This window comes from Phragmites australis, chromosome 13, assembly GCF_958298935.1.
Source record: "Phragmites australis chromosome 13, lpPhrAust1.1, whole genome shotgun sequence".
NCBI classification, from domain to species: Eukaryota; Viridiplantae; Streptophyta; class Magnoliopsida; order Poales; family Poaceae; genus Phragmites; species Phragmites australis.
This window is the reverse complement of record NC_084933.1, coordinates 27,302,471-27,317,446: the sequence shown is the minus strand read 5'-3', so window position 1 is coordinate 27,317,446 and position 14,976 is coordinate 27,302,471. Positions and strand designations below refer to the sequence as shown.

The window sequence follows — 14,976 nt, the reverse complement described above, 5'->3', positions numbered from 1 at the left end:
TTTACATAACCGGCCCTGATGGAATGGGAGTGGACCATGACATTGGCATGCGGCCGAAGGTTTGGTCGCGGTCTCCGAGCAATTGGAGGCTGCCGCCCTCGTGTGGATTGGATGGATATACACGTAACCACGCAGAGACGATCGGTCGGTGTGGGTCGCGCTCGGGTCAAATTCCTTGTCCACCCGAACGCACGCACGCACGCGTGCGCGCCTCGCAGCCCGCAAGAGTTCGGCTCGCGTGTCGCCACGAAGCACGGGACTGTTTCGTGACCTTGCTGTTGGGGAGGGTTCGTGGTAGAAGGATGGCCGCGTGTGTTCCGGTGCGAAACTGCGAGCTGTTCGACGAGCAGAGTGCCAGACCGGCTGACCCGAGCGAGCCTCGCAAGAGGCGCGGGATACAAAGTGGAGCACGCACCTCCAGAACGCAGAAAATTCCGAGCAGCCGACGGCGGCCAGGCCCATAAAACTGCATGCCGTGACGAGCCAACAAACGCTGCTCGCTCCATAAACAACAGCAACCAACAGAGAGGAGCGCACCGGAAGAGAGGAGCGCGCGCTCGAAGCAAGATCAAAAGCCGAGGGCCGGAGGCGCGCGTGAAGGGCGTGGGCGGCGTCGAGGCTGGCCGCCGCGAGGATACCGGCGCCGGTGCGCGCTGTCATGGCATGGTGGCGGAAGAAGGTGGTCTTCCCGGCGCGCCGCGCGTGGGCCGCCGTCTCGACCCGCGTCCGCGCGCGCAACACAGGTACCCCCCCCCCCACCACCACCACCACACACGCGCGCGCGCATCATCCCGCACGCCCTAGTTAAACTGCACATGAATGATTGCGACTGACCAATTAGAGCCATAGGTAAGAGTAACGCACAGACCTATACGTCACAAGGCCATGTTAGTTGCTGCTAGTTTGCAGCTGGTGATCTTAACTTCTTAAAGTGGTTGATTGATCTCCTTGGGCTGGCTCTGGCCATAAAAAAAGAAGAGAAAGAGTTCTATTGTTTCCTGGAACCGACGTAGATCTCGTAATCCTTCTTGATTTACCAGGCAGACACATAGATGGCTTCTTTAATACTGCTTTCTTGATTATACTCGAGTTCAGTTCATGGATTCTTCGTGAGCTAACCGGTACCGAGATAAGTAGCATGGCTGTTGGTGACCGTCCGATAGAAGCTTATTTTGGTCAAACTGCATGCAGTTACCTAGATGAAGATTGAGGATAGAACTGCATGCATCCTCCGAAAGCGAAAGAAAATTGTGTGAGATCGGGTCTTTCACTTAGACCTCATCCACGCCGCGACACGTGCCCGCGCGCACGCACACGCGCAGTGCGATCGAGCGTGCACGGCGCGGATAGGGGTCTCACCGAGGTCCTTCGTGCGTGGCCTCAGAAGTTTCTTCCCCCGAAAGCTACATCATGCTTATTGTCTTTCTTCTTAACTTTCTTTTCATTCAATACTTCAGAAATCTCTCACGAGAACCAAACATAATGTTTGGAAACTAATCGCCAACAAATGCCTCATCCTTTTTCTCTGATCGTCCTATTTTCTGTTCATTTTGCAGCCTCTAGAAACCATCCACTTTTAGTCTTATTTTATAGAGTCGGTCTAAAGTCTTCTATGAAATTCTTCCAGCAATTCTTTACCCTTGCTACGTTGACCATTCGCCAAACTCGCTCACCATCCGTCAAATACTTATCCATGGTGGAATGTGATTCCTTCCCACTAGAGGCTCGTCCAGAGTGTTGTTGAGTCGATTACACTTTGCAGGTTCAGTCTACAAGTAATCTTCCTTTTCACCTCCACAGCTCCCACTGACACTCTCCAAAGTTCTAGTTTCCCTATACTATATTCTAACATGTGGGTCCAAGATGAAAAGCCTCTAGTGTTACGAACCCTCTCATTGGCTGCTAATGACCCGAAAAAACTCTTTGGATTTCCAAAGAGTATTAGGCATTATTTTCTTCATAGGCAACTCAAATTTCAAACTTGCAGAGGCACCAAACTAAATGCTTGTCAGAGCAAGTCAACCTCCCTGTTGGTACTGTACAAACTGACAGAGACTTTGCAGCAACCTGCAAGGAATTACGAGTACCAAACAGTGAGACCTTGTTAATTATTGTTAGTACAACACCTCTTCAATAGGCGCTGCCAAGTGTCGCGAGGTAGATGGCGCAGTGAAGGTTAGTGGGTGCAAGGATATTTCCGGGGTCCCAACGGACAATCAGTGCCAGCCCAAGATCTTCCTGTGTGATCAAACAACTAATGACCCCCATCATCTAATGTGCCGTACGACTAGTTAGTCCTTATCCCAGATCTGCACACATATCTTTCAGCGACACTGAAATCTCACTGAAAACTACAGCATATGTCAAGTTGGCTGTTCCTGCTTGTTCTGTTCCGTTCTGTGGCACCACGTCTTGTCAGATCTTGTGATCTTGTCTCTGCAAGTTTGAAGCGCCCTCCAATAAATTCAGAGCTCTTGAGGTATGATCCGGACCGAGAGATTCTCTTGTCGAGGTTAGAACGTTTTCTAAGGCGACGCGGCACTCGACAGCACAATCAATTGGAGATAATTGCGGACTGCCAATCCGTTCCTTTCTGGCTCGCACTGCTGTTCCTTTCTGTTGGAGCAGTGTGACCGACGGCTGAGCTGCGATGACCTTTTCGGTTTCTTGGAGGCGCCTTTCCTTTTTGGCCCCAACCATCCGTTGGATTTGTCAAGTGCCGTAAGGCCATGTCACTACGGCGAGTAACTCGTGGTGCTCCTTCTTGGTTGGACTTGACTTGGGGGTGTCCTGATCGAGATCGAATAAAGCCATGTCTCTGTGGGTTTCAGGCTACGTCTTTTAGTAGTGGTGCAGGGACAAGAAATGAAGGAACTTCTTGGTGAGAACGGACGAAGGAAATGTTCTTGGCTGAGGAAAAGTAGAGGGAATTAATTCCCTTTGGGGTGTTTATAGATGTGGATGAACCGGTGAAGTACTAAGTTGCTGTCTCGGTAGAATATCGAATGTGGGAAAGATGGTGTCGCTTTTACCATCTGTTTTATGCTTTCTGCTGGAACAGATGCTAGCTCATCTATCACCTATCGACTTTTTTTTTCTTAAAAAAACTGAGTATTTTCTTTGTTTCCTGAGCTTGCCATGAACACCTGTAAGCTTTTGTGTCCACAATACACCTTTAAGAGTAAGCAAAGGATATGAATATATGATCCTCTCAAAAGAAAAAACTCGCTCTTCATGTCTAAGCAATTCAGTTGGATTATATTCCTAGTGAAGCCCATCCTTTGTATGGGCCTTAAGTCCAATAGACGCCTTCATGCAGTACATGGGCCTATGGGCTTTTTGCATGCAAGCTTGGCCCATGATAGTAAGAAACATTCTCGGCCAAATCAAACAAACAAATCCAGTTTCTTTCTTCTTCTTTTCGGGGTAACTAGAGCAAATAATGATACAGTCAGCATGAGTATTTCGCTATTTATAACTGTGTCACAAATCCTATAAAAACAGTGTCACAAATATCACATCTCCTTCACCTCCACCCGAAATCGGAAGGTCCACAAGCAGCCAACATGCCACCTTTATTTCTCCACTAACAAAGTGGAGGAGAAAGACGCCTCTCTATCACAGTTCCTTCCACTTTGGGACGATTCATGACAGTGACAAAATCCTTATCCCTGAAACCCCCCGCGCAGGCAATGGAGGCAGCATACTGAAGCTTCACGAGGATGTGCAAACCTGTGGATACAAGGACGTGCAGGTGATGTTCGAGATCCTGACTACGGAGCTGGAGGTGTCATCGCACTCCCCAAAGAAGCAGCGCAAGCGGCCGCCGTCGGCGTGGTCCAGCCGGTCGTCGTCGATGATCGCGGCCGCGCAATAGAGACGACAACGACGCGGACGTACATGGAACGGAAAGCTGCGCGTCATGGCTGATGGCGCCGGGTAATAAGCAGTTGAGAACTGAGAACACCAGTTTAGTATTTGATGGTAGCTAGTATTATTTGGCATCCCCCTGCCCGTCTGTCCCGTGAAAGAGCTGAAAATCCAGCAACGTTAAGGTGTAAAAGTGTCATAAGCCTCTGAATGTTTGTACATACTACATAGCACTTGTGCTGAATTTTCGCAAAACTTGGAGAGAAGGATGGAGCAAGTGGGGTTTACTTTTCAATTGTCTCATGTATTCCTGTTGCTACGTGTACGGTTCGTGTGCCCTCTTTACCAATTTCTGAAGAATTCTGTCAAAATAATTCTGAAGAATTCTTAGTGAGAGAGTCAGTTTATGCATTTGCTACTTTGTTGGTATTATATAGAAATAGAGAAGTGAAGGAGGCCAAATGACTAGCAACAAAACAATGCTAGGGTTCTGTCTTTGTATGTATGTAAATGGACCATGACAGTTGCAACTTGATGGGTTTCTTTCACGTCAGAAGTAGACATTTAGCAGAATTGAGCAGCCCCAGAGAAGCTACACGCACTATTTTGCAGTGAGTTCCCTTGCCATGACCATGAGGCGACCCTAGCTTATGCATCCACCACTCCACTAGCCCTTTTAATGATGGGATTTTGATCTTAACAAGTGGTGACATAATGTGAGATCATGTATGACGAAAATTTTGATTTAGTGTTGATATTGGCAAAAGCAAAGTGATTTAGTATTATAGCATTGGTGATGTGCATGTTGATAATATGTTACTTGGATATACTCGTGTTAGTATAGTAATACATGTGATTTTGATATATGCAATAAATTCGTGTGAGTGATGTTGTATGGATCGATATCGAGTCAAATTGGGAAGAACTTGTGCTCGGCAAATTGGTTGCTTGTTTGTTCATGTGCAGATATGTCTTGAGCACGAACATGATGGGTGACAATAACCAGAACTAGGTTTAAAAGGAATTGAGATCAAGATGGTCATGAAGTCACACGAAATGTATGAGCTAAAGAATGGTGCACGAACATGATTACACCACGAGACATATATAAAAGATGTATATGCTATAATGGGATAGAGATGAATTATACATCATTTATGGTATGAAAGATCACGTCATGATGTGTATAACGTGAAGGTGTATTTCAAAGAGCATGCAATTGAATTGTGTGCTATGGAATAGAAGAAAGGAAAAAATGCCAGTAGTTAGCTAATTGCCTCGATGCATTAATGAGGCTAATTAGCTAGTAATCGTTATGCAGCAGCGATTTGGTGTGTGGCTACAGAATAAACAGAGAGGAAAAAGGTCAAGGCTAATGCACGCGGATCGAGGCATGATGGCTCCTGGTGCTCAGGCAGTTGGCAGGTTGGGCGTTGGCACGCAGTCACGCAGATCTGTAGGACTGCATGGCTGCCGAATTAAAAAAGGGTGAACTGGGTTGGACCTGCGTCATGTTCGAGTACTGTTCGGATACTGCAGGCGCAGGTCTCGTCAATGCTGATCGACGGGCGGCACAACAGAGAGAGATCAGATATTAGTGGGAAAAAAAATCTAAGATTTAGGATTTCGTGAAAATTTGTGTAGGTATTTTGCATACATATATCTTGTGAACTTATGCATGTAATAAAGATTAAATTCCGTAAGTTTTTCTTCACGTTATTCATTTTATCTTTCGATTTTAGTTTTTGTTGGATCTTTTGATTTGATGTAATTTGTCTTGGTTTGATTAATCCAAAATCATCCGATAGCATCTAATTAATGTTTTGGAAAGTTTGATGGATTATTTTATCATAATTCTTGCATAATCGTGAAATTAGGATTTAATGAATTTTCGTCATCATCTATCATAATCTGCTTGCGAGGGTCATAACTCTTGATCTAGAGATCTGATCGTCTTGATTCTTGTTGTGTTAGTTTTGTAACCGTGTATAGTTTCTATTGTTAAAATTTAAGAGCAATCAAATCTATAGATCCTTCTGTACATCGCTTTTAATGATGTAATAGCAATATGCTTAGAACAGAATACGAGATTAATCTTGATTTTTTATTAAATGAATTAAATTTTGAATTTGATTTCCGCAATCATCCACTCTTCTGATTGCATATTAGAGAGTAATCATTCCTAGACATAAGGGCCTCGTGTTACAGGTTAGTGTGACACTAGCATTTGGTATCTTGTTGTTCAAAGTACATCATCTTTACTAGAAGTACATTCATCTCTGAATTTGAATTCCTCGCAGGTAAGTTGACATAATTTTTTTTGTAGACGGTAGTTAAGCAGAGTTGTCAGAGACATAAACTGAAGATTCATACTACTGCTACTCTGCAAAACTGAAGCCATTGCAGATAAGTTGACCCATTTTTTTTGGACTGTAGTTGTCCAGAATTTTCAGAGATAAACTGAAGCATTAATGCTACTGCTTATATGCATAACACGATAAGTTTGCGTGCACCCAACATGGCGAAAATATAGTTTCAGAGTTCTTCTTTATGATCACCTTGCATTTTGGACCAATTGACGAGACTTCGGGTATCTGAAGCGTATTAGTGTGGGCGACAGCATTTGGTTACTGCAATTTGTCAGCTTAAGTATACTGTATGCATCGACACGGTGTCAACTTGCTGGTTTGGTCAAAGCGAAATTATCGGTCGAAAGAAGTTAATTCAGGCAAGCAGCTTTTCAATTTTCTACAACTGAAACCACAAATCCATATTCCCTTCTTTTATAAAAGCAAGGGATGTGAGAATAAATAGTAACAATCAACAATATATTTGGAATCTTTTGTGTTCAAACACTAAATAAGACTAAATATCATGACGTTCCGATCCTTTCGCTTTCTCTGAAAGAAAGCGACTAATAGGAAGACCAGGGGGGCAACTGTAAGCTTGTCCTATCCAGCACTTGGAAGCGACTAATGATTTGTTTGTGGAGGAGATCAAGTGCTGATCAGAGCACGCAATAAAGAGACAACCAAGATGCTTATCTTTCGAACTGTGTCCTGCCGTGCCGTGTTGAATTATCACACCAACACACTGAAAGGCACCTCCATTCAAAAACTAAGCATCAAACCTCCTTCAAATAAACTGCTCTCCTGATAGTTGCATTAATGCATTATGTGATTACATAGGCCACGGATTGAAAACAAGCAATTGTCAGTTGCCATCTTTCTCTTTCTCTCCTCTCTCTACTTCTCTAGAAAATATAAAACACAGGACGGCCTATGTATATTCATCATGGCAAGAATTGAGTAGAATCACGATAGTATGATGTTGATGCGGCACGAGGAGGATAGAATAAGCACAAGGTGGTCAGAAGACCGAGGGCGGCCATGAGGATGCAAAGTAAAGCGAAGACAAAGGGCTCCCGATGTGTGTGACTCTGTCTAACGCAGAGTACATAAAAAATGGTCCGAGTTGTATAATTGTGTAGCTGCTTGCTTGTTTGATTTCCCTTGTAATCATGCTGACACAAAGGAGATGCAGAAAAGTGACGCCTAAGCCTTCAGAGTCGTGGCTGCTATGATGCATGTGTGCAAGGAGTGAGTGAATTCCCAGATTCATCGAACTTAGCTCTGAGACAATAAAATATAGTCAAGCTTTACAGAGTTACCAGATTAAGAACGTAGAGAACTCGACAGAGCCAAGTGAAAGTTTTCTATTTGCGTCCTCGCAGTTGCAGAAAAGAAGACGACGGTTTTCTGTTGCAGCTTTGGATCATGTGCGTTATACACGCCGGTATCAACATCCGTTGCCGAATTCAACAAATGGAGACGACAAAAGGTCGTTTTGACGGAGCTCTTCTTGGGATTGTTCAGAGCCCCTCGCGTCGCCCCGAGAGCGACGCCGTTACACGGGAAAAAAATTGGCAACAGCTCTAGTAGTTATGTAGTTTTCGTTTTTTTGCCAATATATTGTGATTATAACCCGTATTCGTATGTCATCTGCATGTAATACATGCTGTGTTACTGCATCGTTTATTCGTTGATGTTTAACTTGTCCGGATTCTGATGCCATTTGTGTTTGTCATCTGCATGTAATACATGCTGTGTTACTGCATCGTTTATTCGTTGATGTTTAACTTGTCCAGATTCTGATGCCATTTATGTGCTTCTGGTATGTCAACGGGACACCCAAAAAGCAAATCAACAAGGATCAAAAAGCAAGCAGGAGTGCGTTAAATTAGAGTAGCGGCCAGCGACTCCCGTACCTGCCTGCCTTTCGTGCCGGCCTGCTCCGTCGTCATCGCGCTGCTGGTGATAGTGGGCACGGGGTTCAGTCCGTCCAACTCCACCAAGCCGACCACACATGCATACACACCATTTGGCCTTTCGAGTAACTTACACCAAACAAAAGATAAAGTGAAGAATCGTTTTTATGTCGAGCATGTACGCACTGTATATTTGCTGAAACAGTTTTGTGTTGACCAGTTCTTGTGTACTCTAACTGAACCTTATGATTTTGACTGATCTATATTTAGACAGTGGCCAAAGAAATTGTAACGAACAAAGATGGAATTAAATACATGTATACATGATGGAGTTGTTCAGTGGCGGACACAAAGAAGTCACACAAAAAAGGCTGATCTTCTTTCTCTTCTTCTTTCACCACCTCACTTCCCGGACAGAAATGCTCTGCAGTACTGTACTGTCACTGACACGTAGAATCGAAATCACGTGTCAGTGACTGTTACTGTATCAGTACTGCAGAGGACCATGTCCCTCACCACACTCTTTTTCTTCTGTAAAAAATGTCTGTAAAAAAATGAAAGGGCTACAGGGGAGGACAGCGTGTAGGGGAGATGTCTACACAAGCCACCTCTGCTCTGTGAAAATGATTTCTAGGCGAATTTGTGCCGTATGAGTCGGAGCAAGTCGTGAGCCACAAGGTACATGACAAAAAGAAAGAAGGCTCCTTTTTTCCGGTCCTCTGACCGAACAATCTAGCGAACGACAAGACGTCACTTACAAAGGTATTATCCAGCATTTCCAGGAAGATTCTACCTTTATTTCCTGTGCTACTAGAATATTTCGCAGACAAGTTCTAACGAGTTTGGAGTCGATTTGACAGTGCGCACTGCGTGTGCATCCAAATGAAACCTCAGTTATTATCAGACTAGCGACACGACTAAACTGAAAGGAATTACTATTTTTTTTCGATGGAAAGAAATTACTGTTGGCAATTGCTAAAGTATGTATTAGCTAGATGGGTCAAGTACAATGTGATTTTATGGAAACACAAAGCATATGGTTTTATTGAGAATCAGAAGGCAGAAAAGGGAGAAAAATATGAGTGCAAAAGCTAAGTACTGATGTACAATTAAATACGCATCATACCCTTTACACGCTTTACAGCATGATCCAAGTTGGTAATCCAACAGCTCAATTGGACTGCTCGTCCTAAGAATAACCAATCACCCTGATGATCACACTACGAAAGCTAGTACTTGACGATTTTTCACTTTACAACATGGCACGCCAACCAGATTTGAATATATCAAGGGATGCACATATCTCTTATGTTGCACGTTTTTATGTCATTTCGTACAACACATTTTGTTTGAAAAATGTGTGCAAAGTGCACCAAAAAAAAAAGAACACTTGCACTAGGTGTCAAAGGAACCAGCCATGGATAGACATGATGATCAGGATTCATCATATCACAGTCGAACCAATGCTATTATTCAGAATATTGTAGCACAACTGATAACAGAAGAATCGGTAGAGTCTAGAATCAGTTAGCGATGGTTCTTATGATTTTCAAGTTATTGTATGTGTAAATCATTGAGGTCTATAAATATGAGTGCAGCCCACCTGTTTTACATCAATTTTCATATGGTAATTAGTGCCTGAAAACCCTGATCCTCCATGTCGATCTCCACAACTCAATTATCCAACACCTCCAATGACGTGACCTCGTCCATGGCAACCACGAGCTTCTCTCTCTCGCCCTTATCCATTGGCACGCTCATCACAGTCAAGCTAGATCGTGACAATTACCTTTTGTGGAAGACATAGGCCGTTCCTACCCTTCATAGCCATGATCTATATGGCTTCATCAACGACTCTCGGCTGGCGCCACCAAAGATGATCACGACCACCGCTGAAGGTGGCGCCACCTAGACGCTCAACCCCTAGTACACCACCTGGTTTCGGTAGGATCAGTTAGTGCTGAGTGCACTAATAGCATCCCTGTCCCTGGAACTCCTAGGACATGTGTTGTTCATGTCCACGGCGGCGCAGTTCTGGAACAAGCTGGAGAACAGGTTCGCCTCTCAGTCCAAGGCGTGCATGATCTTGCTCTGCACTCAACTCGTCAACACCATGAAGGACATGACAATGTCCGAGTACTTTCATCGCATGAAGTCCTCGGCCGACATGATGGCGTCCATCGGTCATCCTCTCTGAGAAGAAGAAGTGGTGTCGTATATCCTTGCTAGTCTTGGCATGAAGTACGACGCCTTGATCACCTCACTTGTGGTTCAAGACAGAGATATGACTATGGGTGACTTATACGGTCACATGATCAGCTATGAAGCACAACATCAACCTTGCGACGATGACTCCAGCAACAATGGCTAGTTCAATCACTCAGCCAACAATGTTGTTCGCGGCAATAGCGGAGGACGCGGCAACCCTACTGGCGGTGGTGACCGTAATGGTGGTGGTCGCGGTGAAGACACTGGATGCGGCAATCAAGGAGGCTGTGAAAAATCCACCTGCCAAATATGCAAGAAGTATGGTCATGATGCTATCAGATGTTACTCTCATTTTGATCATTCTTTTCAGCCGGAAACCAGGTCTACCGGTCACATGACGTCGTTCGAAGGCTACTACATAGACACCAACTGCTATGCTAACTCCGGTGCGATTGATCACCTCACCAGTGACTTGGATCGGCTAAATGTGCATGAGCGATACAAGGGTGATGATCAAGTGTAGGTTGCTAACGGTACAGGTATACCTATTTCACATATTAGTAGTTCTGCAATTTTTGGCTCTCTTTGTCCTTTGCATCTCAAAAAAGTCTTGCATGTCCCACATATTTCCAAGAATTTTCTTTTGATTCATAAATTAGCAGTTGATAATCATGCCTTCCTAAAATTTCATGCTGATTCCTTCTTTGTAAAGGACCGGGTCACGAAAGCAATTCTGGTTCAAGGTAGATTGCACGGAGATCTTTACCCCATTCCATCTTCCTCGTTGTCGCATCGCCACGCCACATTTTTCGCCAAGCCATCACAAGAACTATGGCATTGGAGATTAGGTCACCCTTCCTCCACCATCATTCGTAGCATCTTGGAGACCAATAATTTGCAGTCTTCCTCGTCATCACCGAATAAAAACCAGCATGTTTGTGATGCTTGTCAGGAAGTGAAAGCTCACCAGCTCCCCTATTATTTGTCCTCTCGAGTGTCTCATTTATCTCTTTAACTAGTGCATTTAGAAGTTTGGGGGTCCTACAATCAGGTCTAATAATGGTTTTAGTTATTATGTAAGCTTCTTGGATGATTTTAGTAAGTTTTGTTGGCTCTATCTAATTAAACATAAGTTAGATGTTGAAAACGTGTTCTATCAATTTCAAAAATGCGTTGAATGATAGATGGGTGTAAAAATCATGTATGTCCAGACTGATTGGGGAGGGGAGTACCACAAGTTAAATTGGTATTTTGCTACTACCGGCATTGAACATTGTGTCTCATGTCCTCATGCCCATCAGCGAAATGGCGTTGTCGAACGAAAACTTTGGCATCTTGTAGAAATTGCACTAGCTATCATTGCTCATGCCTCCATGCCAGTTCGCTTCTAGGACGAGGCGATACTCACTGCTTGCTACCTCATAAATCGCATGCCTACATCAGTCATCCAAAACGTCACTCCATATACCAAACTTCTCAAAACCTAACCTGACTATAATTTTCTCCGTTGTTTTGGATGTGCATGATGGCCAAACTTGTGTCCTTAGAACTCCAATAAACTTGTGTTTCGGTCTCGACGGTGTGTCTTTCTCCGATACAGTCACCTTCATCGTAGCTACAAGTGTCTATATAGCTCTTCAGGTCACGTATATATCTCACACGACGTTGTCTTTGATGAACAACTATTCCCTTTTGCTCAATCTGGGATCACTTCACCACCGCCTACGGAAGCCTCTCTACTCCTTCCTATCTTTATCTCTCATCCAACTGCAGCACAACCAGATATTGTAGTTCCACCATCTTGTGATAATAGTGTATCTGCTACTAATGGTGATGGTGCAGGGCTGATCTCTCATAATACAGATGATGCGGCAAACTCTGATGATGCAGTCCCAGTGAAAAGCTTTGAACATGAAGTTACTCCATCTGGACAAGCAATCTTTGAGCTCCAGGCTGCACCTACACTGGCTGTGCTTGAGCCTGGTCATCACATGAGGACTTGACTATGCGATAACATTGTCAAGTCCAAGCAATTCACCGACGACACGGTGCGGTATCCACTGACCAAGCGAGCATTTGTAGCATAACCAACTTCTCATGTGCAGGCACTTTAAAGGCTAGACTAGAAGGCCGTCATGGATTCTGAATATTATGCTTTGCTCTAGAATGATACCTGCCAGCTCGTTCCATGACCTCCTGGACGGCACATTGTTAGTTGTAAGTGGCTCTATAAACTTAAGTGAAATCTAGATTGATTGGTTGCCTTGTCATAAGGCACGCCTTGTTGCTCGAGGTTTCAGTCAGACATACGATAGTGATTATGGTGACACATTCAGTTTAGTAATCAAGCAGGCCACCATACAATTCATTTTGTCTTTGGCAATCTCCAAGGGCTAGACACTTCGGCAAATTGATATTCAAAATGCATTTTTGCATGGTGACCTGCATGAAGAGATATACATGGATCAGCCTCCTGGATACATTGACTCTGCACATCCTCAGTATGTATGTCACCTATGCAAGTCTCTGTATGGGTTAAAGCAGGCCCCTCGGGCATAGCATTCCAAGTTAAGCACCAAATTGTGTGCACTTGGCTTTGTTCCTTCAAAGGCAGACACCTTATTGTTCATTTTCAGTCAGTCTGGCCTTACAGCTTATGTGATAGTCTATGTAGATGACATTTTGATTGTTAGTTCATCGACCGCAGCTGTTGACAAGTTGTTACATCAGTTATGTCGGGCATTTGCAGTCAAGGACCTTGGCACTCTCAACTATTTCCTTGGTATCGAGGCACATCGGCAAACTGACTCGTTAATTCTCACTCAAGAAGCATATGATGCTAATCTCTTCGACGGGTAAATATGCACAATTGTAAACCTATCTCCACTCCCATGTTTTCTTCTAAGAAGTTCAGCAAGCACCGAGGGACAACGTTGTCACCAGATGAGGCTTTTCGATATCGAAGCACAGTAGGTGCCCTACAATACTTATGCATTACTTGGCCGGATCTTGCCTTTGCAGTGAACAAAATATGCTAGTTCCTATAGACGCCAACATATGTGCAATGGGCTGCTGTCAAGAGTATACTTCGGTATGTTAAAAGCACACTGTCACTTGGTTTGTGGTTGCAGAGGTCAGCTTCCATGCAACTCAGCGCTTTCTCCGACATTGACCTGGGCTGGATATTTGGACGATCGACAATCGACTAGAGGATATGATGTGTACTGTGGTCTGAATCTTATGTCATGGAGTGCTCGGAAGTAGCCTACCGTGTCATGGTCAAGCACGGAGGCAGAATACAAGGCCATTGCCAATTCAACGGTAGAATTGATCTGGATGCAGTCGTTGCTGAAAGAGTTGGGTGTTTCGTAGAGAAGATCGCCTACTCTATGGTGCGACAACCTTGGAGCTACGTTTCTGATGACCAATCCTGTGTTCCATGCTCAAACTAAGCATATCGAGATCGATTTTCATTTTGTTCGAGAGAAGGTAGTAGCCAGAACTTTGGAGGTGAAGTTCATTTCATCTGCAGATCAGATAGCATATATCTTTACAAAGCCCCTAGTTTGTGATGTGTTTGAACGGTTGAAGTAAGATCTCAACTTGGTGCTTACAACTTGTGATCGAGGGGGACTGTCAAAGGAACCAGCCGTGGATAGACATGGTGATCAGGATTCATCAGATCATAACTGTCGGTGTATCAGGAACCGGGGGTCCCTGAGTCCCGAGGCCAGGCCAGCCGTCCGCCACGTGTCACCATCCCGTGAGGTCCCTCCTGCGGGATGAGGAAAATCTAAGTTCCGGGAGAAGGTGCTCGGGGTCACAATCAGTGGTCCCCGAGCACCCCAGTTCCCCGATGATCCACGGAGTCTAAGTACCGGGAATAAAGTGTTCGGGGAGGTGTCCGCTCACCCCCTGAGCACCCTAGTCCCCCGACGATCAAAAGAGCCAAATTCCGGGAGAGAGTGCTCGGGGCTGCGTGCATCAGCTCCCGAGCGCTCGGTTCCCCGAAAATCCGTACAAGAGTGCACGGGAGAGAGTGCTCGGGGCTGCACGTGGCAGCCCCCGAGCACCCGGTTCCCCGAAGGTTCGTGCAAAAGTGCCCGGGAGAGAATGCTCGGGGCTGCACGTGGCAGCCCCCGAGCACTCGGTTCCCCGAAGGTTCTTGCAAGAGTGCTCGGGAGAGAGTGCTCGGGGAGGCGAACAGTACCCCCGAGCACTCGGTGCCCCGACGACCCAGGAAGGTCCCCAAGGGGCCCACAGATGAAGTGTCCGCCCGTCAGAGGTCCGAGGCCGCATTAAATGAGCGCGTGTGGCCTGACATATCCAACTGCTCCCGCCGCGGCGTCAGTTCCTGCCATGCTTTGGCAGAGGGGCGTGGGGCTATTAATTGCACGGGTCCCGTCCCGTATTATCCGGTGTATCTCAGGATAACGTTGCCAGTATCAAGGCGTTCCGCCTGCCGCCCTGCCGTGGCAGAGGAACAAGACAGGGCGGGCACGCCGGGTGGCTCTGTGGCTGCTTGGTGGGCCCTCTCAACGGCGCCCGTTGCCAGGGCGTCCACAGTGACAAGTGACCAGACGCGCGCCGCGTTTTTCGACCGCCCCAGTCACTTCGTCCAGAGGAAATGA

General features: G+C 45.4%; 1 protein-coding gene across 1 annotated transcript; it reads left to right on the top strand.

Annotated features, from left to right (window-relative positions):
• Positions 1-291: 291 nt before the first annotated feature.
• Positions 292-4,165, top strand: LOC133888287 (uncharacterized). Its single transcript, XM_062328472.1, has 2 exons — positions 292-743; positions 3,690-4,165. Exons 1-2 carry the CDS (start codon positions 659-661, stop codon positions 3,875-3,877), a joined length of 273 nt encoding a protein of 90 aa, XP_062184456.1. The 5' UTR covers positions 292-658; the 3' UTR covers positions 3,878-4,165.
• Positions 4,166-14,976: the final 10,811 nt, after the last annotated feature.